General features: G+C 40.3%; 1 protein-coding gene across 2 annotated transcripts in view; it reads right to left on the bottom strand.

Annotated features, from left to right (window-relative positions):
• The window catches only part of micu2 (mitochondrial calcium uptake 2), a 132,803-nt gene that overhangs the window by 41,469 nt on the left and 64,755 nt on the right, over positions 1 to 26,579 (bottom strand). Inside the window, exons 4-8 of one of the 2 annotated variants that reach the window (XM_064341095.1) lie at positions 21,977 to 22,052; positions 20,515 to 20,562; positions 16,043 to 16,125; positions 14,988 to 15,041; positions 582 to 673 (exon numbers count right to left, since the gene is read on the bottom strand). In XM_064341095.1, coding sequence (XP_064197165.1) covers positions 582 to 673; positions 14,988 to 15,041; positions 16,043 to 16,125; positions 20,515 to 20,562; positions 21,977 to 22,052 — 353 coding nt within the window. Of the gene's footprint in view, positions 1 to 581; positions 677 to 14,987; positions 15,042 to 16,042; positions 16,126 to 20,514; positions 20,563 to 21,976; positions 22,053 to 26,579 lie in introns of both variants that reach the window. The other variant, XM_064341094.1, reaches the window with a different exon arrangement.

Raw genomic sequence — 26,579 nt, 5'->3', positions numbered from 1 at the left:
GAGAGGTTATTTGGGTTAGCAATGTCCACCAATCACTTTTGCTGTGATCATCAAGGCAACATACCTTTCATTTCATCATTTTATTACAAGCAAGTTCACTTTTATTACCCCCTGTTGCAAGTTTGTTTATATTTGTCTCTGTTGAATGTGTGTTTCGTCTTTCTGGTTCTTGAATTGACCCCATTTTTGTTTGATTCCAATTCCCGTCTATCTTTTCTGGTTTGTTTGCCAATTAGATTTTGTGTATGACCACTGATTGCATTCATGATTTGATTCATGATTCACAATTGGCAGTGTCCATGGGTGGGAAGCCGGTGAGTCCTGATCGTTGCATTAGCGACTCCTACTCATTGCTTGCAGGATAGTAACGAACTTGAACCAGGAACTTGCTTATACAATATCTATTTTTATGGTGTATCTGATTATATTTTCACACACATATCTTTGGTTGAATGGAAATGGCGTCAACGTATACAAACAGATACTAATATAAGACAATATTGTTCCAGATGCATGTAAAACCAAATATGCTTATTATCTTTTACAAAGTCATTGCAGTTCCTTAAAAATAGTTGTGTTACCTGCAAAACTCTTTGTACTGAAGCTTGTGCTTTCCCATTTTTCCAAAGAAGAATGCTTGCAAGGTTGTGTTCACATCATCATCTGAAAAATGCTTCTGAAAAAAAACATAGGAAATGAGTATACACTTAATTTATCTTTACAATGAATTAAGCATTTAAAAAGTTGGTTTTAAAATAAATGAGACCAACTGAAGCCCTTAATTGGTTTTATATAGCAACACTAAGTCAGAGTATATAGGCTTGACTGGTTCAACGCTAAAAGTGTTTCCATCTTGGGGAAAAAAGGGCTGCTGAATGTCCAAAGAAATCCCAGCCACTTTTCCAACCATACCCAAGAGGAAGGCAGATGGATATGTGTTGACAAAAGGGCAGATGGCAAAAAAATCTAGCCAGATAATTGGCTTGGTAGTTATCAAAACCAGAAAAAGTGAAAGCATCCAGTTCTACCAACTACTCATTCTACCAACTCATTAAAATTGCTTGGTCCTAAAACTGACAAGGGGCTCTATCTTTTGGTTGGCTGGGAAAGTGGTATTTTCATCGGTATATTCACTCAGAAAGCACCTAAGCAGCTTGGTAATTTTGCGTTGAAGTGGGAGGGAAGGGAATTGATGGGGTTGTGTCAGTCAATAACACATTGTGGTGCAGCTCATTGGAATTTTCGGGTCAGTCAGGTCTGGCTTTTGCATCCTTCTCCATCTGCCTGTTCAGACCATGTCTACGGCATAAGTCACATCCCATTATACATCAGATTGCTCATTTTGGGACTCTCCCAGGCAATGTTTGCATGATATAGCCTATTCAAAAGCCAATCAGTGGTTTTAGTGGATCTATGCTCTCTAATTTGACTTTGATACCAATCCCACAAGCAAGAAAAATGCATACTTTGCATGTATTGTTCATCGTCTTAAATTTTTAAAAAAATCATTTAAATTCCTGTATTTTATTAAAACTGTCTCCATATTTGTAATTGTTTATCGCTGGTTTTAAAGACTGCATTGTGGTCCCTGTATTTAGTTATTTTTCTTACACTCGCCTGTAATGAGAAAGAATGACAAATGCAACTTGAACAATCTTTTTATATTAACCAAGGGGAGTTAAAATGATAGCTACAGTACTGGCACAAATTAAGGATTTTGTTTGTCATAATAAATGTAATATGTAATAAAACATACTATCATAATGAGTGATATCAACATAAAACAAAAATGAAGAAATGATTAGCATTTGAGTAACACAAGTCATAATCATTACAAATTCCTATATGCATTAGCTCTTACCAAAATAATTAAAGTTTAACATATCTCACTAGTGGAAATTTTATTATCAGCTTGATCATGTATTGCTTTGCCCAGTATTTTTATTATAAAAAGATAATAAGAAAAAAATATCCTAATTAATTGGCTTCTATACTTTATTTAAAATTTCTGATGTTCAGAGAATGTCATTACCACTCATGGTCAAGAAGATATTTTGAATAGGGGAAAACGGCAGAATTCTTTTTACTGAGTTACTCAGGAATTTCACTACAAAGACCATACACCTGTCTGCTACAACAAGTCACTTTAACCCCTTTGTGCAGATGCCAAATTTGCCCAATCCTTGCCCATTTAGGGGATACCCTATTTAAAACTTTATAACTCCAGGTGTGAGCATCACAGAGACTTGTAAAATGGCTTAAATGAAACAAGACATTTGTACCATTTACAATACTAAGATTATTTCTTCCTAAATTATGAATATAAACTGAAGTGCCACAAATGCAATTGTCTAGGCAAAAAAGAAGAAATTAATTTGTTCTTTTTTAGTTTGCAGTGAAAAACTGAGATTGCATATATTGAGCAGGTTAAAACATACATGTTGTGGGACAAGCAAAGATTAATTTAATAAATGTTTATGTTCTGAATCCAGCCGTTCCAACAGTCAATGCCCTAGCTAAAATGTTCAGCACTCTGAATACTGAACACAAGTGATACTTTCGTGCTAGAACTCCTCACTTAACCTACATATGGCATATATTATATGTGATTTAATTTTATAATTATTGTGGAACATGAGAATTATCGCCAAATTAATTGACAGGTCAGTATACAGTGGACTGGTGGATTCAACCAACAAGTCAAAACCTATGTCAGGTTTTAAGATTAAATAATTGAATTCAATACGAAGCAGTCAATTAGATTAACCTCTTAGCGCATAGCCCCTAGTGGTCGGCACGCCGGCGTGCCGAGATTACTAAACTCAAACATTCGGTGCTACTGCAACCAAAGTGTGAGATAAAAACAGAAACGCGTTGTTTTAGTTTCATTAGTAGACGATACACGACAACTATGCCGAAAGCGGAGTTTCGCAGCCCCATCATTGTCGCTCTGGTCGTTCATTTAACACGCACCCCCTTCCCTGCAGTCTCATCTGCAAAACACCCCCCACCCTTGACATAATGGACAATATTGTCTATCTTGGCATTCATAAAAATATTCTTTCACCACTTAAAAATCATATTAAAAGTCATAGCAACAAGATAAACCCGACAATAGCCGTAAGATATGCCTATACAGCAGTGAAAACGCTGCTCATTGAATAACGAAATAACAGGGACAAAGTTTTAAAAAATGATACCATCTCATTCTGATTGTAATCAGTAATGTGTGCTTATGTGTGAATGTCCAGTAAATGAGTGTTCAGCTATGGTGAGAATAATGTGTTGATCCGAATCTGAGAATTGCAAACTTCATTTTATTGAGAATATATGACAATAGATAATAGATCGCTGTGGACAGAGTGGCTGTGACGATGGCAAGACTGTGTTGTGTGGCGCAGCAGCAGTGAACGTTGTATAGGCTCTGTGTAGAGGAGGAGCTCTGTGTGACGGCTGGCCTATCACGAGTACAAATATTGACACTTTTTACTCGGATGGCTCGTAAAAAGTACATTATCCGTACCAAATACTCGTTTCATCCGAGTATTCGGCTCAACCCTAATTATTTCATACACAAGAAATGTGTTCAGTTGCCATATCAGATTAGATTAAACTTTACAGTCAGTTTTCTCTGAAATTTGTCTTGCATCACAAACCGTACTCCTGCTTGCAATACAGGGGAACAGACATACATTAATAAAAGTTAAATAAAAAACAACACAAACTGTGGTAACACGTCTTTAATAATAGATCATTATAAAACGTACACAGATACCCATCTTAAGTGCACAGGCCCTGACCCACTGCACCTGCCCATGGCCCATCCCCACAAATGCATAGTATTTCCTCAACAAAATTCACTTGTCCACAGCCTATCCTCAGCCCATATTTTTGTTTAGTAGCTTGATAGACTGTAATGAATGAGTTCCGCAGCCACCTGTTAAGTGTAATTTGTGGGACCCTGTAGCGTCTGTTAGATTACATAAGATGATATTCTCCAAATAAAACATGGGAAGGGTCAGATGAAATACCACCAGCTAGACTTGAAATAATGACCAACAATCTGTGAGTATACTCGTAAAAGTCTGGACAACCTAACTTTAAGCTGTACAGAAAGACAGCTGTACCAAATGGTGATTAATTAATGGATGAAAAAAATAAAAACAAAATCTGGCTGTTTGCCTCAAATGACCTTAACCTTCTAAGAAAATAGATGTGCTGTTGTACCTTGCTGCAAATGTAATCTATATGCATCCTCCAAGACAAGGTAGCATCCACATATATACCAAGATATTTCTAGGAAGTAACTTGTTTAATCTGCATATTATGAATTGTGACTGGGGAGGATAAGATTCAAATGGAATACCAAATATAATTTCCTCTTTTTCTTTATATTAATAATAAGAGAATTCTGCTCACACCGCTCCACTAATCTGTCAATGCAATACTGATGAAGAATGGAATCATCTTTAGCCTCAAGCAGCGACAATAACGTTGTTAATCTGAGAACTTTATTATGAATGTGATTGAAATATTGGTTGTCCAATTATCTGTATAAAGTGTAAAGAGCAGGGGTGAACGCACACATCCCTGGGGCGCTCCGCAGGTGGTAATAATATGGTTTGAAAATGTTTGGTTGTCCCTAACCGCTTGTTGTCTATTTGTGAGAAATGAATGATGATGAATGAGTTGACCCGAAGTTGAATCATCTTTGTCAGTAGGCTGCAGATGGCTGCATAGTATTAAATGCAGATGAAAAATCCAAAAAGAGAGCCCTAGAAAATGTTTTAGGTTTGCCAAGATGCGTCATTATCAGGTGTGTTAACGTACCCACCATGTCCTCTGTACTATGGCCCCGTCTGTATGTAAACTGATAGCGGACATGTTTACTACCGATGGACCTAGTGAGTTGCTGGATGAGAATTCTCTCAAATAATTTCTTCAAAATGGATGTTAAAGCTACCGGACAAAAGTAATTTGGTTCTTAAGGACATAATTTCCTGCGGAAAGGTGTGCTGTATGACGTAGGATCATTTTAGTTTTTTTTAATGCAAGGGAGACTTGTGACTCTCAAATTCGTCAAATCTAATGACATTAAAGCCAGAGCTGCATTTGAAAACCACGCCAACTTTCACTATGTTTACACTGTTTAGTTACCTCGAGTAGTAGCTGCTGAAAACACAAGCTGTCCACGGAGAATTCACTTCCTTGTAGTTTTAATGCTTCAGAAACGTGTTTTCAAGAAATCATTACCAAAGGCAGTTCAAGTTATTTTTCATTCTATTGAGAAAGATGATGGTTCAGGAGGTGAAAGTTAGTGTGCTTTCTGGAGATGATGATTTTATTTCCATGCAATGTTTCCATTCAATAGACCCAATCGAGGAGGATGTGAATAGCACTATTCTAATGGATTACGTGTCTTTACTGCTTGAGTAATACAATATGAACATTACAAGCTACTTACATATTCTATTGCCATTTACTATTAAAGCTGTTGGAATATATAAACATTGTTTTACAGGCAATACAAAACCTGCGGCAACTGTGTTTAGTACAGTGAGATTTTGTGTCACTTTCACTTTTGGATCGGACTGCCAGCTGCTTCAAAAGCTTGTAAACTTTGTTCAGTTGATGACAAAAATAAATTTATTATTATTCAACACTAATAATAAAGTGGGGATGGAAGCGGGGGCCCTGTGTATCTTTGCCGCAGTCATTTCTGGACGCCACCCCTTCTTCCCCGATTCTTTCGCTGACCTGTTGTCCTTCTCAACTCAGGAGGAATAAGGTCCAAAAGGCCAGGGGGTGAATGATTCTTTGTCATCCATTGAATCGTTGAAGGTTGCACTGTAAGCAAAGCCCCTCTGTTGTATGGACTCAAGGACAAGTATGCTTGCCACACTGGCACATGATAACGCACCAGTATCTTGTTTGTTGTGATTGCAACCATAATCCAAATAAAACAATCCTCACAATCACAAGTTCAACTTTACAGGAAAACATATTTTGACCTACCTAAGAACATAATAAACAATATAGCTGCGAGCAGCAATGGCGGGGCCAAGCACGAATGGGGCGCCTGGCCGACAAGCAACCAGAGGATCCCCTGAAGACGACACCAGTCCGTCGCAGGGAGAGCGGCACAGCCATTCTGCAAAGTTTTGTAAAAACCGACCAGTCGGTTGAAGGGGCCGCCATAGACTTCCATGGCAGAAAGCAACTGAAGCGTTTGTCAGAAAAGTTTAATTTGTGGAAGATCACAGCTCTAGGCCAAAAGATGTCTAATTTGCGGAAAATCTAATGGGCGGGGCTTATGGGTCCTAATTTGAAACTTGTTACCCTTGACGAGTTGCACATATGTGCAAAATTTCATGGCTGTAGCTCAAATGGGGACGGAGATACGCTTGTTCAAAATTATCTAAGAAAAACATCTTTTTGCTCATGACAGCACCACCTTTTGGCCAATCGGCTTCATATTTGCTCCCTGTCCACATAGAGTGCCCCAATGTATGTGTGCCGAGTTTCGAAAACATCGGCCTAGCGGTTAGCCCTAAACAGATAATGAGCTCTCTAGCGCCACCACTTGGCTTGATCGGGCCGAAAATGGAGGGTTAGCCTCCACTCATGGCTGCTGATGTGCCTACCAAGTTTCATGCTGTTAGGTGACACCGTTCAGAATTTACACACCTTCATGTTACAAGCCACGCCCTTCTCAATTTTCATTGGCTCATTGTGGCCATTTACATTGCTTTATCAAAATTCTGTGAATTCCTTTTGGTCAGGACTACCTGTAGATCATATGGTCCGAATTTGGTGGTGATCGGATCAACGCCCCAGGACTAGTCCACAAAAGTAGGTTTTTTAAATTATTCAAAATGGCGGAAAATCTATTGTGACGCGTTTAAACGGCAATGGGTGCATTGGAATCGGCAAGACCCAAGGATTCAGCGGAAGCAATCCGCACAACTCTAGGACAAACGGTTCAAAAGTTATAAGCAATAATGTACCTTGAAGTTTGGCCTGTTGGTGGCGCTACAGAGTTGGCTGGATTGACCCCAAATTCGTGGCCTGGATAGATTGGACTGTCCTTTATCAATGTGCCAAATTTCAGAAAAATCCACCAATGGGTTCTATGGGCTGCCATAGACTCGCATTGCAGAAATAATAATAAATATAGCTGCGAGCAGCAATGGCGGGGCCAAGCACGAATGGGGCGCCTGGCCGACAAGCAGCCGGAGGATCCCCTGAAGACGACACCAGTCCATCGCAGGGAGAACGGCATAACCATTCTGCAAAGTTTTGTAAAAACCGACCAGTCGGTTATAGGGGCCGCAATAGACTTCCATAGCAGAAAGCATTTGAAGCATTTGTCAAAACAGTTTAATTTGTGGAAGATCACAGCCCTAGGACACAAGATGAGCACAGTGCACAATGGCTACTTGGACCTACATTGTCTCGGGAACCCAGAGCCCACCTCTGCATGTGCCTGCCCCCATGAAAATTAGGAGATCTTGGCTCATCGCTGACAAACTCACCAGCACAAACCTGTGGCCCCTACCTCAGCACTACCAGTTCGGCCTGTGATCACTTTAGGCCTGGAGGTGTTCTGCTCAGCAGTGCCTGTCCTGGCAGCATCACCAAGATTCCTGAAGGCCCCTATGTCATGTATGGCCAACTCACCAGCACCGCTCTGGAACCCAGACTAAACACGGTCTGATCCAGTGTTCCCATTTGGTTGACTGGAGATCCCTCCCTGGTTGTAGTCATTTTTGCCAGCGCCACCTGCAGCCTGCAAGCCCCTGACACTACATGGCCTGACCTGCAAGCACCACCTGGGTACTTTGAGATTCCCAGCTCACCACACCAAAACCTGCTGGTGCAATCCTTGGGCTTGGAGGTCCCTACCTTCCTGCTGCCTGCTGCCTGACCTGCAGAGGCCCCTGGTTGTCCACTGCGTGCTGCCTGACCTGCAGAGGCCCCTGGTTGTCCACTGCCTGCTGCCTGACCTGCAGAGGCCCCTGGTTGTCCACTGCCTGCTGCCTGACCTGCATAGGCCCCTGGTTGTCCACAGCCTGCTGCCTGACCTGCAGAGGCCCCTGGCTGTCCGCTGCCTGCTGCCTGACCTGCAGAGGCCCCTGGTTGTCCACTGCCTGCTGCCTGACCTACAGAGGCCCCGGGTTGTGTGCCTGCTGCCTAACGTGCAGAGGCCCCTGGTTGTCTGGAGGGCCTTTATTAACTGTTGCTAGTACCTAGGCTACAGCACTCATGTGCGACCTCCAGTCCTGCCACAGGGTGTGTTGGAAGGCTCCTCCTCCATCTCTGCTGACAGACAGCAACTCTTATGTGACTTTACAACCCAAAGAACCTCATTTGACCATACTGACCTCTTGAGTATTATAGACATTTGTACTCCTTAGGAAGGAAATTCCATCCCCTTTTCATTTTGACTCGGCTTGTCAAGCAAGATATTTTTTCCCAAGTTGACTGAAATGTTCTCATATTCCTGTTCACACTTTATTCCTAATGTAATCATACTGTTGTCATGTTTGTATTATTTTATACAGAATTTCATTGCTGGTTTGACAATTTCTTTGGGAATCACCTTAATATGTGTCATTGCATTTACTGAAACCATTGTTTTTAGCACCTTCAGTTGTATCACATTTATTATTGGAAATGCTATTCATGTTGTCAATTGTATGTATTTTAAGTGGTATGACAATAAATAAATGTAATCATTATTTATGTGGTTATATCAATCAATAGGTATACTCATTGCTCATTAATAAATCTTAGCAAAAGTTAACATTGCGTTTTTGCAACATGCCTATAGGTACCGAAAAGTTGTATTTTCTCATTTTAGTTATGCCAGATAGAGGTTGTATGAAACAATACCAGTGATATAACCTAATTATTATAATATGCATCCAAGCTTTGACAGCTGGCCAGCTACTTGAAGGTTGTCACTTGAAGGTTTGGCCTGTTGGTGGCGCTACAGAGTTGGATGTATTGACACGAAATTCGACGCCTGGATACATTGGACGGTCCTTTATCAACATGGCAATTTTCATAAAAATCAACCAAGGGTATCCGTGTCTACTCGGATTTCTAATACCCTTGAACCATTTCTTTGTGAAAAGTAACCGTTTTAGAGCTATATGGCGCCATCTGCTGTCGGTAATGTTTAATGACATTAAAAAGTCGACTTCTATGGCAGAACGCATTTGAAGCATTTTTCAAAAATGTCTAATTTGAGGACGATCCAATTGGCGGGGCTTATGGGTCCTAATTAGACTTGTTACCCTTGACGAGTTGCACATATGTGCAAAATTTCATGACTGTAGCTCAAATGGGGACGGAGATACGCTTGTTCAAAGTTATCTAAGAAAAACACCTTTTTGCTCATGACATCGCCTCCTCTTGGCCAATCGGCTTCATAGTTCCTCCCTGTCCATATAGAGTGCCCCAATATATGTGTGCCGAGTTTCGAAAACATCGGCCTAGCGGTTAGGCCAAAACAGGAAATGAGCTCTCTAGCGCCACCATTTTGTTTGATCCGGCCTAAAATGGAGGTATGGACTCCCCTTATGTCTCCTAATATGACTGTGAAGTTTTGTGGTGTTAGGTCAATCCGTTCAGAATTTACACACCTTCATATTACAAACCACGCCCTCCTCAATATTCATTGGCTCATTGTGGCCATTTACATTGCTTTATCAAAATTCTGTGAATTCCTTTTGGTCAGGACCGTCTGTAGATCATATGGTCCGAATTTGGTGGTGATCGGATCAACGCCCCAGGACTAGTTTGCAAAAGTAGGTTTTTTAAATTATTCAAAATGGCGGGAAATCTATTATAACGCGTTTTAACGGCAATGGGTGCACTGGAATCGGCATGATCCAAGGATTCAGCGGAAGCAATCCGCACAACTCTAGGACAAACGGTTCAAAAGTTATAAGCAATAATGTACCTTGAAGTTTGGCCTGTTGGTGGCGCTACAGAGTTGGCTGGATTGACCCCAAATTCGAGGCCTGGATAGATTGGACTGTCCTTTATCAATGTGCCAAATTTCACAAATATCCACCAATGGGTTCTATGGGCTGTCATAGACTCGCATTGCAGAAATAATAATAAATATAGCTGCGAGCAGCAATGAAGGGGCCAAGCACGAATCGGGCGCCAGGCCGACAAGCAACCGGAAGATCCCCTGAAGACGACACCAGTCCATCGCAGGGAGAACGGCACAACCATTGTGCAAAGTTTTGTAAAAACAGACCAGTCGGTTATACGGGCCGCCGTAGACTTCCATGGCAGAAAGCAATTGAAGCATTTGTCAAAAAAGTTTAATTTGTGGAAGATCACAGCTCTAGGACAAAAAATGTCTAATTTGCAGAAGATCTAATGGGCGGGGCTTATGGGTCCTAATTGGAAACTGGTTACCCTTGACGAGTTGCACATATGTGCAAAATTTCATGACTGTAGCTCAAATGAGGACGGAGATATGCCTGTTCAAAATGATGTAAAACACCTTTTTGCTCATGACAGCGCCACCTCTTGGCCAATCGGCATCATATGTCCTCCCTGTCCACATAGAGTGCCCCTATATATGTTTGCCGAGTTTCAAAAACATCGGCCTAGCGGTTATGCCTAAACAGAAAATGAGCTCTCTAGCGCCACCACTTGGTTTAATCGGGCCGACAATGTAGGTGCAGCCTCCACATATGTCAACTGATATGCCTACCAAGTTTCATGGTGTTCGGAAGAACCGTTCAGAATTTACAGACCTTCATGTTACAAGCCACGCCCTCCTCAATTTTCATTGTCTCATTGTGGCCATATCATTTTCTTTATCAAAATTCTGTGAATAGCTTTTGGTCAGCACCATCTGTAGATCATACGTTCCGAATTTGGTGGTGATCAGATCAACGCCCTAGGACTAGTTTGCAAAAGTAGGTTTTTTAAATTATTCAAAATGCCGGAAAATCTATTATGACGCGCTTTAACGCAATGGGTGCATTGGCATCGGCTTGACCCAAGGATTCAGCAGAAACAATCCGCACAACCCTAGGACAAACGGTTCAAAAGTTATAAGCAATAATGTACCTTGAAGTTTGGCCTATTGGTGGCGCTACAGAGTTGGCTGGATTGACCCCAAATTCGAGGCCTGGATAGATTGGACTGTCCTTTATCAATGTGCCAAATTTCACAAAAATCCACCAATGGGTTCTATGGGCTGCCATAGACTCGCATTGCAGAAATAATAATAATAATAATAAAATATAGCTGCGAGCAGCAATGGCGGGGCCAAGCACGAATGGGGCACCTGGCCGACAAGCAGCCGGAGGATCCCCTGAAGACGACACCAGTCCGTCGCAGGGAGAACGGCATAACCATTCTGCAAAGTTTTGTAAAAACCGACCAGTCGGTTATAGGGGCCGCAATAGACTTCCATAGCAGAAAGCATTTGTCAAAACAGTTTAATTTGTGGAAGATCACAGCCCTAGGACACAAGATGAGCACAGTGCACAATGGCTACTTGGACCTACATTGTCTCGGGAACCCAGAGCCCACCTCTGCATGTGCCTGCCCCCATGAAAATTAGGAGATCTTGGCTCATCGCTGACAAACTCACCAGCACAAACCTGTGGCCCCTACCTCAGCACTACCAGTTCGGCCTGTGATCACTTTAGGCCTGGAGGTGTTCTGCTCAGCAGTGCCTGTCCTGGCAGCATCACCAAGATTCCTGAAGGCCCCTATGTCATGTATGGCCAACTCACCAGCACCGCTCTGGAACCCAGACTAAACACGGTCTGATCCAGTGTTCCCATTTGGTTGACTGGAGATCCCTCCCTGGTTGTAGTCATTTTTGCCAGCGCCACCTGCAGCCTGCAAGCCCCTGACACTACATGGCCTGACCTGCAAGCACCACCTGGGTACTTTGAGATTCCCAGCTCACCACACCAAAACCTGCTGGTGCAATCCTTGGGCTTGGAGGTCCCTACCTTCCTGCTGCCTGCTGCCTGACATGCAGAGGCCCCTGGTTGTCCACTGCGTGCTGCCTGACCTGCAGAGGCCCCTGGTTGTCCACTGCCTGCTGCCTGACCTGCAGAGGCCCCTGGTTGTCCACTGCCTGCTGCCTGACCTGCATAGGCCCCTGGTTGTCCACAGCCTGCTGCCTGACCTGCAGAGGCCCCTGGCTGTCCGCTGCCTGCTGCCTGACCTGCAGAGGCCCCTGGTTGTCCACTGCCTGCTGCCTGACCTACAGAGGCCCCGGGTTGTCTGCTGCCTGCTGCCTAACGTGCAGAGGCCCCTGGTTGTCTGGAGGGCCTTTATTAACTGTTGCTAGTACCTAGGCTACAGCACTCATGTGCGACCTCCAGTCCTGCCACAGGGTGTGTTGGAAGGCTCCTCCTCCATCTCTGCTGACAGACAGCAACTCTTATGTGACTTTACAACCCAAAGAACCTCATTTGACCATACTGACCTCTTGAGTATTATAGACATTTGTACTCCTTAGGAAGGAAATTCCATCCCCTTTTCATTTTGACTCGGCTTGTCAAGCAAGATATTTTTTTCCCAAGTTGACTGAAATGTTTTCATATTCCTGTTCACACTTTATTCCTAATGTAATCATACTGTTGTCAAGTTTGTATTATTTTATACAGAATTTCATTGCTGGTTTGACAATTTCTTTGGGAATCACCTTAATATGTGTCATTGCATTTACTGAAACCATTGTTTTTAGCACCTTCAGTTGTATCACATTTATTATTGGAAATGCTATTCATGTTGTCAATTGTATGTATTTTAAGTGGTATGACAATAAATAAATGTAATCATTATTTATGTGGTTATTATCAATCAATAGGTATACTCATTGCTCATTAATAAATCTTAGCAAAAGTTAACATTGCCTTTTTGCAACATGCCTATAGGTACCGAAAAATTGTATTTCTCTCATTTTAGTTATGCCAGATAGAGGTTGTATGAAACAATACCAGTGATATAACCTAATTATTATAATATGCATCCAAGCTTTGACAGCTGGCCAGCTACTTGAAGGTTGTCACTTGAAGGTTTGGCCTGTTGGTGGCGCTACAGAGTTGGATGTATTGACACGAAATTCGACGCCTGGATACATTGGACGGTCCTTTATCAACATGGCAATTTTCATAAAAATCAACCAAGGGTATCCGTGTCTACTCGGATTTCTAATACCCTTGAACCATTTCTTTGTGAAAAGTAACCGTTTTAGAGCTATATGGCGCCATCTGCTGTCGGTAATGTTTAATGACATGAAAAAGTCGACTTCTATGGCAGAACGCATTTGAAGCATTTTTCAAAAATGTCTAATTTGAGGATGATCCAATGGGCAGGGCTTATGGGTCCTAATTAGAAACTTGTTACCCTTGACGAGTTGCACATATGTGCAAAATTTCATGACTGTAGCTCAAATGGGGACGGAGATACGCTTGTTCAAAATTACCTAAGAAAAACACCTTTTTGCTCATGACAGCGCCACCTCATGGCCAATCGGCGTCATTTTTACTCCCTGTCCATATAGAGTGCCCCAATGTATGTGTGCCGAGTTTCGAAAACATCGGCCTAGCGGTTAGCCCTAAACAGATAATGAGCTCTCTAGCGCCACCACTTGGCTTGATCGGGCCGAAAATGGAGGGTTAGCCTCCACTCATGGCTGCTGATGTGACTACCAAGTTTGATGCTTCATTTAGGTGACACCGTTCAGAATTTACACACCTTCATGTTACAAGCCACGCCCTTCTCAATTTTCATTGGCTCATTGTGGCCATTTACATTGCTTTATCAAAATTCTGTGAATTCCTTTTGGTCAGGGCTATCTGTAGATCATATGGTCCGAATTTGGTGGTGATCGGATCAACGCCCCAGGACTAGTTCACAAAAGTAGGTTTTTTAAATTATTCAAAATGGCGGAAAATCTATTATGACGCGTTTTAACGGCAATGGGTGCATTGGAATCGGCAAGACCCAAGGATTCAGCGGAAGCAATCCGCACAACTCTAGGACAAACAGTTCAAAAGTTATAAGCAATAATGTACCTTGAAGTTTGGCCTGTTGGTGGCGCTACAGAGTTGGCTGGATTGACCCAAAATTCGTGGCCTGGATAGATTGGACTGTCCTTTATCAATGTGCCAAATTTCACAAAAATCCACCAATGGGTTCTATGGGCTGCCATAGACTCGCATTGCAGAAATAATAATAATAATAATAATAATACTAACGATTACAATAGGTGCCCTGCACCTTCGGTGCTTGGCCCCTAATAATAATAATAATACTAACGATTACAATAGGTGCCCTGCACCTTCGACTGCTGCCCTAATATACTGATTAATGTGCTGCACTCGGTCTGCCAATAATAATAATACTAACCATTCAATAGGTGCCTGACCTGATCTAGGCCCTAATAAATATAGCTGCGAGCAGCAATGGCGGGGCCAAGCACGAATGGGGCGCCTGGCCGACAAGCAACCGGAGGATCCCCTGAAGACGACACCAGTCCGTCGCAGGGAGAGCGGCACAGCCATTCTGCAAAGTTTTGTAAAAACCGACCAGTCGGTTGAAGGGGCCGCCATAGACTTCCATGGCAGAAAGCAACTGAAGCGTTTGTCAGAAAAGTTTAATTTGTGGAAGATCACAGCTCTAGGCCAAAAGATGTCTAATTTGCGGAAAATCTAATGGGCGGGGCTTATGGGTCCTAATTTGACACTTGTTACCCTTGACGAGTTGCACATATGTGCAAAATTTCATGGCTGTAGCTCAAATGGGGACGGAGATACGCTTGTTCAAAATTATCTAAGAAAAACATCTTTTTGCTCATGACAGCGCCACCTTTTGGCCAATCGGCTTCATATTTGCTCCCTGTCCACATAGAGTGCCCCAATGTATGTGTGCCCAGTTTCGAAAACTGGAGCAAAATACGAACTAAAGTCAAGGTGATTACTTACATGGGAAGTTTCCTTTTGAACTTTTTCTTTCTTCTTCCCAATGATGTTTTTCAGCTTCAGGGAAAAGGTAAAAGGAATTAATTATTTTTAAAACATCTTACATTTGATTAAACATACTGTCTTATGAAGAAAAAGCACTGAAAGCACTGAAGAATTCTTGAAAAAGTATAAGCGCATAATGATCCAATGAACACTCAGATATAATGAATTCTTGGATGATTACCATACATACCTCTTGGTCATCTTATTTATCCAATGGAAGGCCAGAAATAGCAAACAAATAACAATTTATAATTGATCAAAAATGGGAACCAATTAATAATTTATGGTTAAACATATTTTCTTTAATCTTGACTAAGATTAACCATAAACTCATAATGTTTGGTTAAAAATAATCAAGGTTAAAGTAAATATACTGTTCATCCATTCACATTTTATTAAATACAATAAAATAAATATAGCATCATTCAGTACTTTGCGCACAAATACATGAAAGTAAAAGAATCATGAAGTCACTGAATTCCTAATTTCTTCCGACAGGTATTGATGTTAGCAAATGATAAAAAATAGTTTTTAATAAAAAACCCTTTCTGATTAATTCCAAAAGTTAGGTTTTGTTTGTTGTGAATTAACCACTCAACCAAAAAGCACAATTACCACATTCCTTTTATGTCATGCTTGTATAACATTTGTATTGATATTTGTATAACATTTAATTATCAAAATAATTAACAAATATAATTTGTGAACCAGCCAGCTATGTCATCTTTAACAATCAATAGTACAAATCATTGGCCTTTAAAGAATCAAATGATCAAGTGAGAGAAGCAAGTTGTTAGCTTTAGTCATTGTGCAAGGGCCTGAAATGTAAGTAAGCTAGAAAACCACTTCAATGGAAAATGATCAATAACTATCAATCATTTTTGGCCAATTTTTCACTGATGAAAAACAGATTTAAAAAATCAAAAACAGATTAAAAGTCAACATCATCTTGAATTGAATTTTAGACTTGCATGTACACAAAGTGAAACTGCAAATGCATAGAAAGAGCATACCTTCAAAAATTCCTTTCTCTCCACATGTTCATTGCCATCAACATCGAGCATTTTGAAAGCAATTTGGAATCCTGTGTGTGGCTCTGAAAAATTATAATCATAAAAACAGAAAAACAATCAGAAAAGGCAACTGCAGTGACTTCAAACGGTCTCATTTGGTTGGTGCTACCATTGCCAATTTCAATAAATATTGAATTGTCACCAACCAATCATGTTATGAATTGTGATATTATGCAACTTCTTGCATGTTTTTTGAGATTAGCAATGGTATTGGGGGATCTTTGACCATTCCTCCATTCAGAATCTGAAAACTGAAAATTGGTAGGTTTGAGAATTGATTCCCCCCCCCATTTGATCACCAATGTCATAAAACACTATACACGACCACTCAATAGCGTTCATCAACAAATCAAAAGAAAGAAAGTACATTTTGTTAAGGCACCATGCTCTGACTGTGGTGCCAGCAACAGCTGTGGCTGATAGCTTCATAGGGTGGTGAGATTGTGTTGCCCAGGGTATGGGAGTGCTCAGGTGGTTAGAGCCCACATTCATCATGATCTAGCATCCCCTGCTGGTCGATTGGGTGCCTATGGACTGCATGCTAACGCCCCACATGAAAGGTCCTCCACAAACTCTGCTCGGCGAGACTCAAGCTGTTGTGCTCTCATCTGGGCATGAGCACCTGGTGTGGGGAGAGCTCCTGGAGAAGTCATGTGGAACCCCAGACTGTACTGTGATGGGTGAGCCTACAAACTCTTATTCCACTTCCAAGGAATATTCTTGCTGTGACTCCATTGTCAGGCTGTGGATGGGTCTCTATGAAGGTCATAAACCCAATAGATTGACTAATAACCATCAGGCAGAATGCAAAGTTGGCAGACCTGTACCCATGGCTGGCTTTGGAGGTCCAGCCTGCTGAGAGTTTACAGCCAATGTATCAGAGCTGAGCAGGCCTCTGAGTGATCTAACATTGCAGATGTCCGGAGAGAACGTAGATTGAGTGGCTTGGATATTGACTCAGTGTTGACTACCATTCTTATCAACAGGTAAGCTAAGTAACATATCAGGACTAAAAAAATAATATTCTACTATATTTTACTTTCTCTAGTCTAGCGTTACCAATGATCACATTAGTCAGATAGAACTGACAGGCTAACTCACCTAAACATTTGTTATATTTTCCTAAATTATGACATCAGAGCTACATAGTACTAGTGTGTAAAGACATAGCCGTTTGCAGACATTCTGCAACTTCTAGCAGTTCAAATAGCAGCCGTGTTGTGCTGAATGCAGATTTATAAGCTACATACCCTAGGTAACTAGTGTTGTCATGGATGTTGAATTTTCCCATTCTGTAACAATATCTGCACCTAGGTAATGATGTACCTGGGTGTCTGGGTAACAATAACTAGCTTAGCTGTTGTGTTGTGCAGTAGTATTGCTATAATACATTGCAAAGTTGCAATATAAATAAATTATTAATTACTTATCTGATGTGATGTTACAATAACCAGCTGCCTATCTCACTAAGTTCAGCAGTGTACCACCACTGTGCACAAAGACACAGAGAGAGAGAACATCAGCAACCACTTACGGGGCCTGAGTTTGATCGAGAGCAGCTAGTGATGCAGTGTCTGCTTTGGGTTGCGACTGCAGTTCACTAGATGGGTTTCAAATAACCTTTTGCTCCTTTAAATACTCTAACACAATACACCAACTCACTACCAAAAGCTCTGTGGGGTGCTGACAGAAATCAGGGAGACAGATATTACCACAAATTCAACCAGTGAGTTTGCTTGAATGATTTTTTCAGAAATCCGTGGTGCTGTTCTGAATGCTGAAAGGTTATATATTTTTCATGAATAAAAATAAACAAGACCAAGTAAGCGTAGAAAGTATTTATTTTAAAAATTTGTTTTGTGATGTGGGTTTGTGTAATAAGTGATTGGGGGATGGGAGTCACCTTTTATTTTACTTCCATTTACTGCCCTGAGCTCTAAAAAGGGAAAAAGTTACGTCGTTGGCCAGAAATGAGTCGGCTGCAGGCGCTGAGTTTGAATTTGCAGTGTGTTTGTAGCCTATTTTTTAAATAAATCTTTGCTTTATCCCCATTTTGTATCTCCATACCAGTAGGGGGTAGGAAGAAAGGGAAACAGCTTTATAACTCCACATATGAGCATCACAGAGCAGCAGTGTAGTATGATGGGTAAGGAGCTGGCCAAAAAACTTAAAGGTCACAGGTTTGATTCCCAGGTAGGAAACTGCTGAATCTTGAAAGGGACATCTTTACATGTAAAGCCAATGGAAAGACTGCATATGTATTCCATATTTAGTCACAGTCATTGATAATACAATGACATGAGTGTAGCACAGTGGGTAAGGAACTGGGCTTGTAACCGAGAGGTCGCAGGTTCGATTCCCGGGTAAGGACACTGCCGTTGTACCCTTGAGCAAGGTACTTAACCTGCATTGCTTCAGTATATATCCAGCTGTATAAATGGATACAATGTAAAATGCTATGTAAAAAAGTTGTGTAAGTCGCTCTGGATATGAGCGTCTGCTAAATGCCTGTAATGTAATGTAATAACATGGTATAATTCCACAAAAATTCCTCTTGTTTGTTTCGCTATTCAGTGATTAGCATTTTTCACCGCTGTAGTGGCATACTTTCAGGCTATTGTTGGGTTTATTTTCTTGCTATGACAGAAGACAGACACTTTTGTCCAGTGTGTCATGCTTGGGGGGTGTAGTTGCAGATGAGACAGCAGGGAGGGGTTTCTATTTGAATGGATGACCTACGCAACAATGATGCCACTTAGAAACACTGTATTTGGCATAGTCTTTGTGCATTGTCGACTAATCATGCAAGAACAGAGTTTGTTGTTTCGACTCATATTTTGGTTGCAGGAGCACTGAATGTCTAAGTTGAGCAATTTCAGGATGTCGGCGTTTGTTTCTTAACACCCAGGTAAGCTTTTACTAAGCAAATAACCTACCATACTGACCAGTCTGGTATGTACTTATCCTAAATGCTTGTGGCCAGGTAGCTATTTCTTTTTCATTAATCACTTGGAAATTAGCTGAACACATTTAACATTAAACACTTAACTACCTTAAAAAGTCAAACATGTTGATGAGTAAAATTTTTCCTTTAAAAAATATTAAACACCATTTGAAAATAAAGCTTTATACTCAAAAATTACTTCCAGAACAGTTTAACCTATCTTGCTCAAAAAATGTTTTGTAAAAAAAAAAAATAATAACTTGGTTATCACATTGCTCCATTCTATTGGGAGGTGGTAGAGGAGTGAAATGCACATGTACGAACCTGAACTGACTACGGTATTGCATTGTACAGTAAGTTATTGACCATGTTACATTTAGCAAGCATTATATTTATGGCCACTCTCCCCTACAATTTTTTTCTATTTGTACACAACTTAGATAAACAGTTTTAAACATGGATTTCTTTAAAACAGGTGCATACAAAACCACAAATCATCCAATCCCGCAATAAACTAAAACTAAAACTAACTAAAACTAAAAATAACGTTTAGAAATTGGTTGCTGGTTTAAAAATCCATGCAGGTATGCCAGCAAGTCAAGTTACACCTTGTAACGAGTGTCTTGCGTTATTTATGCCATTTTCCAAGTCCACCTTGATACTCACATCTGGAGTTCTAAAGCTTTAAATAGAACACTACCTAACTGGGTGAGGATTGGCCAGATTTGTTATCTGTGCAAAGGGGTTAATGCACCTGTACTGTCAGACTTAATACCGGACGAAGACAAGTGTGGATATATACACAGATCATATTTCTAAGGGAAATATAGGCCTAATCAACACAGCTATTTGAGGGTAGGTAATGCAATAACAAATTCCAAGTTGTTTAGGGTTCAGTATACATTGCAAGCTAGAAAATCATGTTTTAAATCAAATAAAATTATTTGTACAACATAAAACCCAGCTATATAAACAATTCTATTGCAATGGAGAAGATTGGATCAGACATCTGGGAGATTCGATGACGTAACACTGGAGAACAATCTGGTTCTTTACAGTAACACCGCGTTAAATTCCTGCAGCAGTGGTAATGGTAGATGAAACAATGCACACAATATTTTCTATTTGAAAAGTACATAAATTTGTGATGAGAGAAATACAATAATGACATCACTAAATAAGCTTGTAAATAATCAGCAGTGTCTTGCCTACTGGTATCAATTATTCAGAAGCCAAATTAGGTAACAGTGTGTATACTGTTACCTAAGAAATTAATCAAAATAATGAATAGCTTTGAATTTGATGAAATGTTGAAGTAGCAAGGATTCATTTTCCTACCTGGAGAAGCCTTCACTGATCATTAAAATAAGAAAATTATAAAAATAATAAAATAAAACTTACCACAAAAAACCTGCAAGAAATATGTCAGCAGGTTAGACAATTTCACAGATAATTATTTAGAACTTACTTGTAAGAATAGTCAACAGAAACAGGTATTCTGTATAGGAAATCAAACCTATAAAAATAAAAGGAAGATTACTTCACACATTATGTTTCAAATGCTTTCCAGAAAAGAAAATGACAATAAAGATGAGAGTATACCTGCTGTGAAAACTAAATTTGGCTAGTTCATACAAACTAAATGATGCATTTGTGGAGAAAACAAAACACCACATTGTGCGCACATACCTGCTGGCCGAATGAGCTGAGATGCAGAGAAGATTGTATGTTCCTCCACTCAATCAGACAGGTCACAGCCAATGCAGCCAATGCCGCCACTCATACGACCAACACACTGACACCAGCAAGCATGCGCACACTCCAGTGGCCAAAGTCAATGTGGAGTTTTGTCTTCTCCACAAACGATTAGTTTGTATAAACATGCTAAATTAAATTTAGTTTCGGCAGCAAGTACACTCCAGGCTTAAAATTATGAGCAATCCAAAAAGCAACCACACGCTACTTATTTTAAAAACCAGCCACCATTTGTCTTGTGAGGCCAATCAATGGCTGTAGCCTATACATTGTTCAGTCTCTGAAATAACCCAAATCAACTAGGCTACACGTTACCTGACAGATGTGTTTTCGATTGATTTTTAAAACGAACTACTGTTGGTGCCTCTCTGATGTGTAGGCGACGTGGGGCGACGTAGCTCAGGAGGTAAGACCGATTGTCTGGCAGTCGGAGGGTTGCCGGTTCAAACCCCGCCCTGGGCATGTCGAAGTGTCCTTGAGCAAGACACCTAACCCCTAACTGCTCTGGCGAATGAGAGGCATCAATTGTAAAGCGCTTTGGATAAAAGCGCTATATAAATGCAGTCCATTCATTTATAGAAATAGGCTGTTCCACAGTATAGGTGCATGTAAGGAAAAGGAAGCTTCACCTACTCTTTTATTGAGAACGTTTGGGAGACAGAGAAGGCTAATATCTATCGATGAGTACACTGACTGGTGTACATAGATCATTACACCAATGATTTTACTTTTATGCCAATCCAGCTAGCCTACAATTGTAGCTACTGGATTTTAGAAACAGAAACTACAAACACAGTACTGTAAAACAAGGGCTAGTTAAGCTAGTAGCTCAGCCCAACACTAGATATAGAACTATTACACAAACACAAAAAAATGTAGACTCAAAAAATAAATAGTTGGATATATTTACTGAATAAATAAATAATAGACATGCTGCACGCAATTAAGTATGTGTGACATCTTCAACTTAATTAGTTTTTCCTAACGTCTTAATAACATTGTGTGCAGTCCAATGATTTATTTATTTATTTTTTGGTTACACTACCACCCAACAGAACCCCCCCACCCCCCCCAATTGTCATGAAAAGGGATGATCTGCTTTCATGCTCACTTATAAGGTGGCAGGTCACAAGAATATTACAGCCCTTTCAAATCCGTGAAATATTATACATTACCATTATCTCCAAAGCTTCTGAAAAGGTTCTTGCCAGCCTCAGCATTCGAAGCAATATCCAGCATTTCATCCACTTCCTGAGGAAATTGCAAAAAGAACCATTAAACTCGGTATGACAAGTAGTATGAAAAAAAGGGTTGGATACAGTTTAGATTTCATCGATTCCGGTTACCAATCCAAATGTTTTAATCAAATCGAGTTCTTATTGAATCCTGGTTCTGATTCTTGTCATATTTTTTTGAAAAAAAAAAGAACCAAAATGTGTTGTAGATAAAACCAACTTATTTTTCAGCAAATAAATAAATAAATCTAAAATTACTGGCTCAGACTTGTGTAAACGGCAAATTAATCAATAATCCCTAGTCAGGGAATGGTTATGTGCTCACTAACAGAACTTAAAAATAGACTCCTTTATCTGAGAAAAAAGGAAATAAGACTAGAAACACACACCAAAACCCTCAGTGAATATTACAGAGCAGGATGCATTCAGAGAGGGTTACATATTCTTAAAGAACCGACCATTGGAAAAGACGATTAAGCATTTTGCCAGAGATGGTGTGAGATTTTAAATCATTGGCCTAAATTAAATTAATTTAGTAATTTATTTTACTACTGCTTCTCCAGTAAAAGTCAAAATTGATGAGCAGTCAGAAATATTAAAAAAACATGAACTTGTTTTTAAAACCAAGATAACAGAAATGGAAAACGAACCTTTCAAAATGGAATTACAACAAAATAAAATTCAGATGTATCGCCAAGACACACTTGATTATAAAGACAATAAGGAGGAAGACCCAGGAACTACACAACTCCCTCTCATTCCAGTCAAAGTAAATGGTCTTGCATAGGGTTTCTCAACGGGGGCATTCTCAGATTGCAAGGGGGTGCTGGAAGGACGATGGAACAAAGTAATGGAGTTGCAGGTATTATGGGGGGCGTCTGCACAAGTTTAACTGTCGAGCCCCGGAGGCCAAGCTGTCAGATGGCCTCTGATGTCGAAGGGGAAAATCACAATTCTTACAATTAATAAAATAAATTAAAGCCGCAAGCGGCGTTGGGAGGGGTCCAAGCATTGGCACTATCGCGCCCCCTATGGAGCGATTTAAAAATGGCTTTGTCCTCATGATCATATACCTTCACCCAACATATCTACTGAATATCATGATTAACAATGGATTGGAATATGTGTCTGACGTAGTAAAAAATTGATGACTTATGGCCAAATTTGTGCTAAGACATGCTGCCTGATGACTTAGTTGCGTCACCATGGATGTGTCCTGGCCGCTTCCCGTAAAGGCCTTTACTATGTCGTAACACTTAGATGGCCCGGAGTGTATGTACAGCTGCAGTGTTTCAACGCCGCAACTAAAAAAGGCGTCACACTAGTGTTGTCACGGTACCAAAATTTTGACTTTGATACTGATACCAGGTTTAGTATCACGATACTCAATACTGAAATGATACTTGAAACTTAAACGATGCTGATTCGATACTCGGTACCTAACAATACTGAAATTACCTTAACTCTCTGGGGTCTAAGGGTAAAATGAGGCACACTGGTGATTGTGCGATGCTCTGACATTTGTGTAAATTTCATCAACTTTATATACAGTGATTCCAAAGTGTTTCATATCTTTGTTTTCAGCACAAACTCAGCTACAACAATATGGCAGCAGTAAGTAGGACATAATAATGTGTGGATTGTAAACTGCTCTAAAACACACAAACTGTAAACAGTAGTTTTGAACATGCACAGGAATGTTGTAATAAAACACACTAAACAATTGTGAATAAGACTTTTGGGCACTGAAATGTGTTCTTCAAGGTCTTGGGTATCAAAAGATGACAAAATATTTTAGCAAATCCAATGAGAAATATAAAATAAATTGCTAAAAGTTAGTGTTGTGACTACTATTTTTCAACACCAGGTGAGAATGGGAGGGCAAATGGCCTTTCTGTAATGAATATGCATTGAGTAGGAATACCTGCCAGCTAAGTAGGCTATTCACACCTGGCCGCATGCCTCCCCACCACTAAGACAAAGACTCAGTGAGCCATTTAGAAGACAGAAACAAAGACAACTTTTGATTTTAGAACATTTATTGAAGTAAACTGCATGGAAGATGAGATGAGACTGGTGTACTCTTGCAACGTCTGCCTGGTCTCTTAAGCCGCGTTTCCACCGCAGGAACTAGGGTCTAAATTTAGTTCTGGGGGCTTTGTTTTACGCCCCAAAACGTTCCTGCTCGGGGGGTAGTACTTTCCGAAAGTACAGGAACGTTTTGGGTGGAGCTTGCAGCGCTGAACATTTCTGATTGGTCGAGTACTCGTAGCATTTCTGTTGTATTTATTTTCCGCCATTACCCGCCATGTTTGAAAATATGCAGCGGCAAACCAATTTATTTTCATAATAACTTCAAATCAAACTTGTATGTTATGCGGCGCAGTAGCCTACTTTTGGTTATAGCCTGTCAACGTCTTGGAATTATAACGTGTGCTCTTCTGTTCTTTTCTTGCTTTAGTATTCGTTTTATAAAATGCTAAGCATTCGTGCTGGGACAGCATATTACGTAGGCTACCAAAACATTCAAACGAATTAATTCGGTTGCTGAATATTTTCTTCCGGATTTTCTTTGTTAGCCCGTTGTAATTGACTCAAAACGTTTGATACAGTTATGTGAGGTATGCGGTAGTTCTGCATAATTAACATTGGTGATACAGTACAAGCAAACTGGAAATCACCTTCCGCACTTTTTATCCGGATAAAATAACAGGTTAATTCTAGTAATCTTCCCTTTAGCTTTTTCAGACTGCCATAATTTTACTCAATTTTACTGCCATTTTTCAATTCCACGAAAAGACCAGGAAGACTATGGACTCATTTATGGTGCATGGTTCGCACTTGGAGGGCACACTTCGCTGCTCGGCTAGCAGTAACTTCGAAGGAAAGCAAACGGTGGCTGTACCACTACTATTTACATTTTCACACAAGTCCGAGTTTTTGTTCTATTCTTGTCATTTTGCGATTAGCCTATATGGAATTGACGACGAGAAAGTAATAAAACAGCAAATTGTTTACAACGTGTGCATGTTTTCTGCTGTTAATGAATGTGTTTGAGAGGATATATGAAAATCAATAAATACAAAAGTAACCATATATAGTCATTGTTGGTAACCCGTTGTATATAAGTGGAATAAACCCCTCCGGGCTGTCCCGGTTATTAGAAAATAATGTAGGCTACTTCGGTGGTAGTATGGGGTTACAGAAGAAATCATATGACAGATGGACCGACGACAACGTCAGTGGGCTAATTTGCCTAATCTTCGCGGTACTTTAGACCCCGGTGGAAACGCAGACAACCATAGGCTGAAGGAACCTTTTAGTTCCTGGTAAAGTAGTTCCTGGGACTGAAAGTTCCGGGTAATTTTGGTGGAAACGTGGCTTTAGCTAGTGGTGAACTAGGCCGTGTTTCCTGATCAACATCTCTGCAAATATAATAAAAACAAAATTGTTAGGAAATGTGAAATCAAATCAAACTTTATTTATATAGCACATTTCCTTCAACAGGTGAAAATTAAATGTGCTTTACAAAAAAGGGACAAACCACTAACTAATGAAAACAAAATTTATGAAATGTGACATCATATACAAACAAAGAACCAAACAAACACAACCAGACGCAGAGAGGTAGCCTATAATTTTGAGAAGCAATGGTTAGAATCATTCGTAGTGTGGGAATTTACAAGTGCGCATATTAGTTAATATTCCTACAAACACACAGAGAATGTAATACAACACACATTTACAAATAATGCAAGCTATCAACGAAAAAACATTAGCTTAACTAAATAAACACTGATATTCCAACTAAACTACACGCAACTCATCAATAACAATGCCTCAATCTGACCTAGGCTAGGTCTGTTTAGCTAAGTGGTTATTTTATTGCTATTTCCCGAACTTACTTAGAGTATGCTAATATCGATTGTGCAAGGACATCAGTTTTAGAATCCTAGCCACGCCACTACACGCCAGGCATGAGCTATTTATTACGAATATAATCGAAAAACATACAGTCTACCTGATACTTCTAACACAACCAGACGCAGAGAGCCTAGCCTTCGTAGTGTGGGAATTTACAAACGCGCACATTGCTGGATATTCCTACAAACACACAGATACGTTGCAATACAGTACACATATTTACCAATATGATCATAAGAAATATACTTACGCATGAAGTTGATCCTCAGCTGGATCAGTTCGCTGTTCGAAATGACACCGCTCTTCATCAGTGTCGGCTTCCGGACGGACCATTTTCCAAAATTAAACGAAATGTTCACCTCAAAAGAAGTGAATTAGGCGACACTCTGTGACATTCTATCCCGCTTTCGCACCTGGCATTTCTCACATGGATCTCGCATCGCCCCTCCTTTAGTCTCCTTCTATGGAGAGTAATTATAATGTTGTTAACATGTGAATGCGATTTGGGCGGACTTCCTGCTGAGCGAAATTCACATAGTAATGAGTAAAGTTTAGCGAAGCATACATGATCTAATTAATCAAATTTGGAACATTTAAAACAATTTATATTATTTGCCAA

This window comes from Anguilla rostrata, chromosome 6 (genome assembly GCF_018555375.3).
Source record: "Anguilla rostrata isolate EN2019 chromosome 6, ASM1855537v3, whole genome shotgun sequence".
Lineage (NCBI taxonomy): Eukaryota > Metazoa > Chordata > Actinopteri > Anguilliformes > Anguillidae > Anguilla > Anguilla rostrata.
This window is presented reverse-complemented; position numbering and strand designations above follow the sequence as displayed.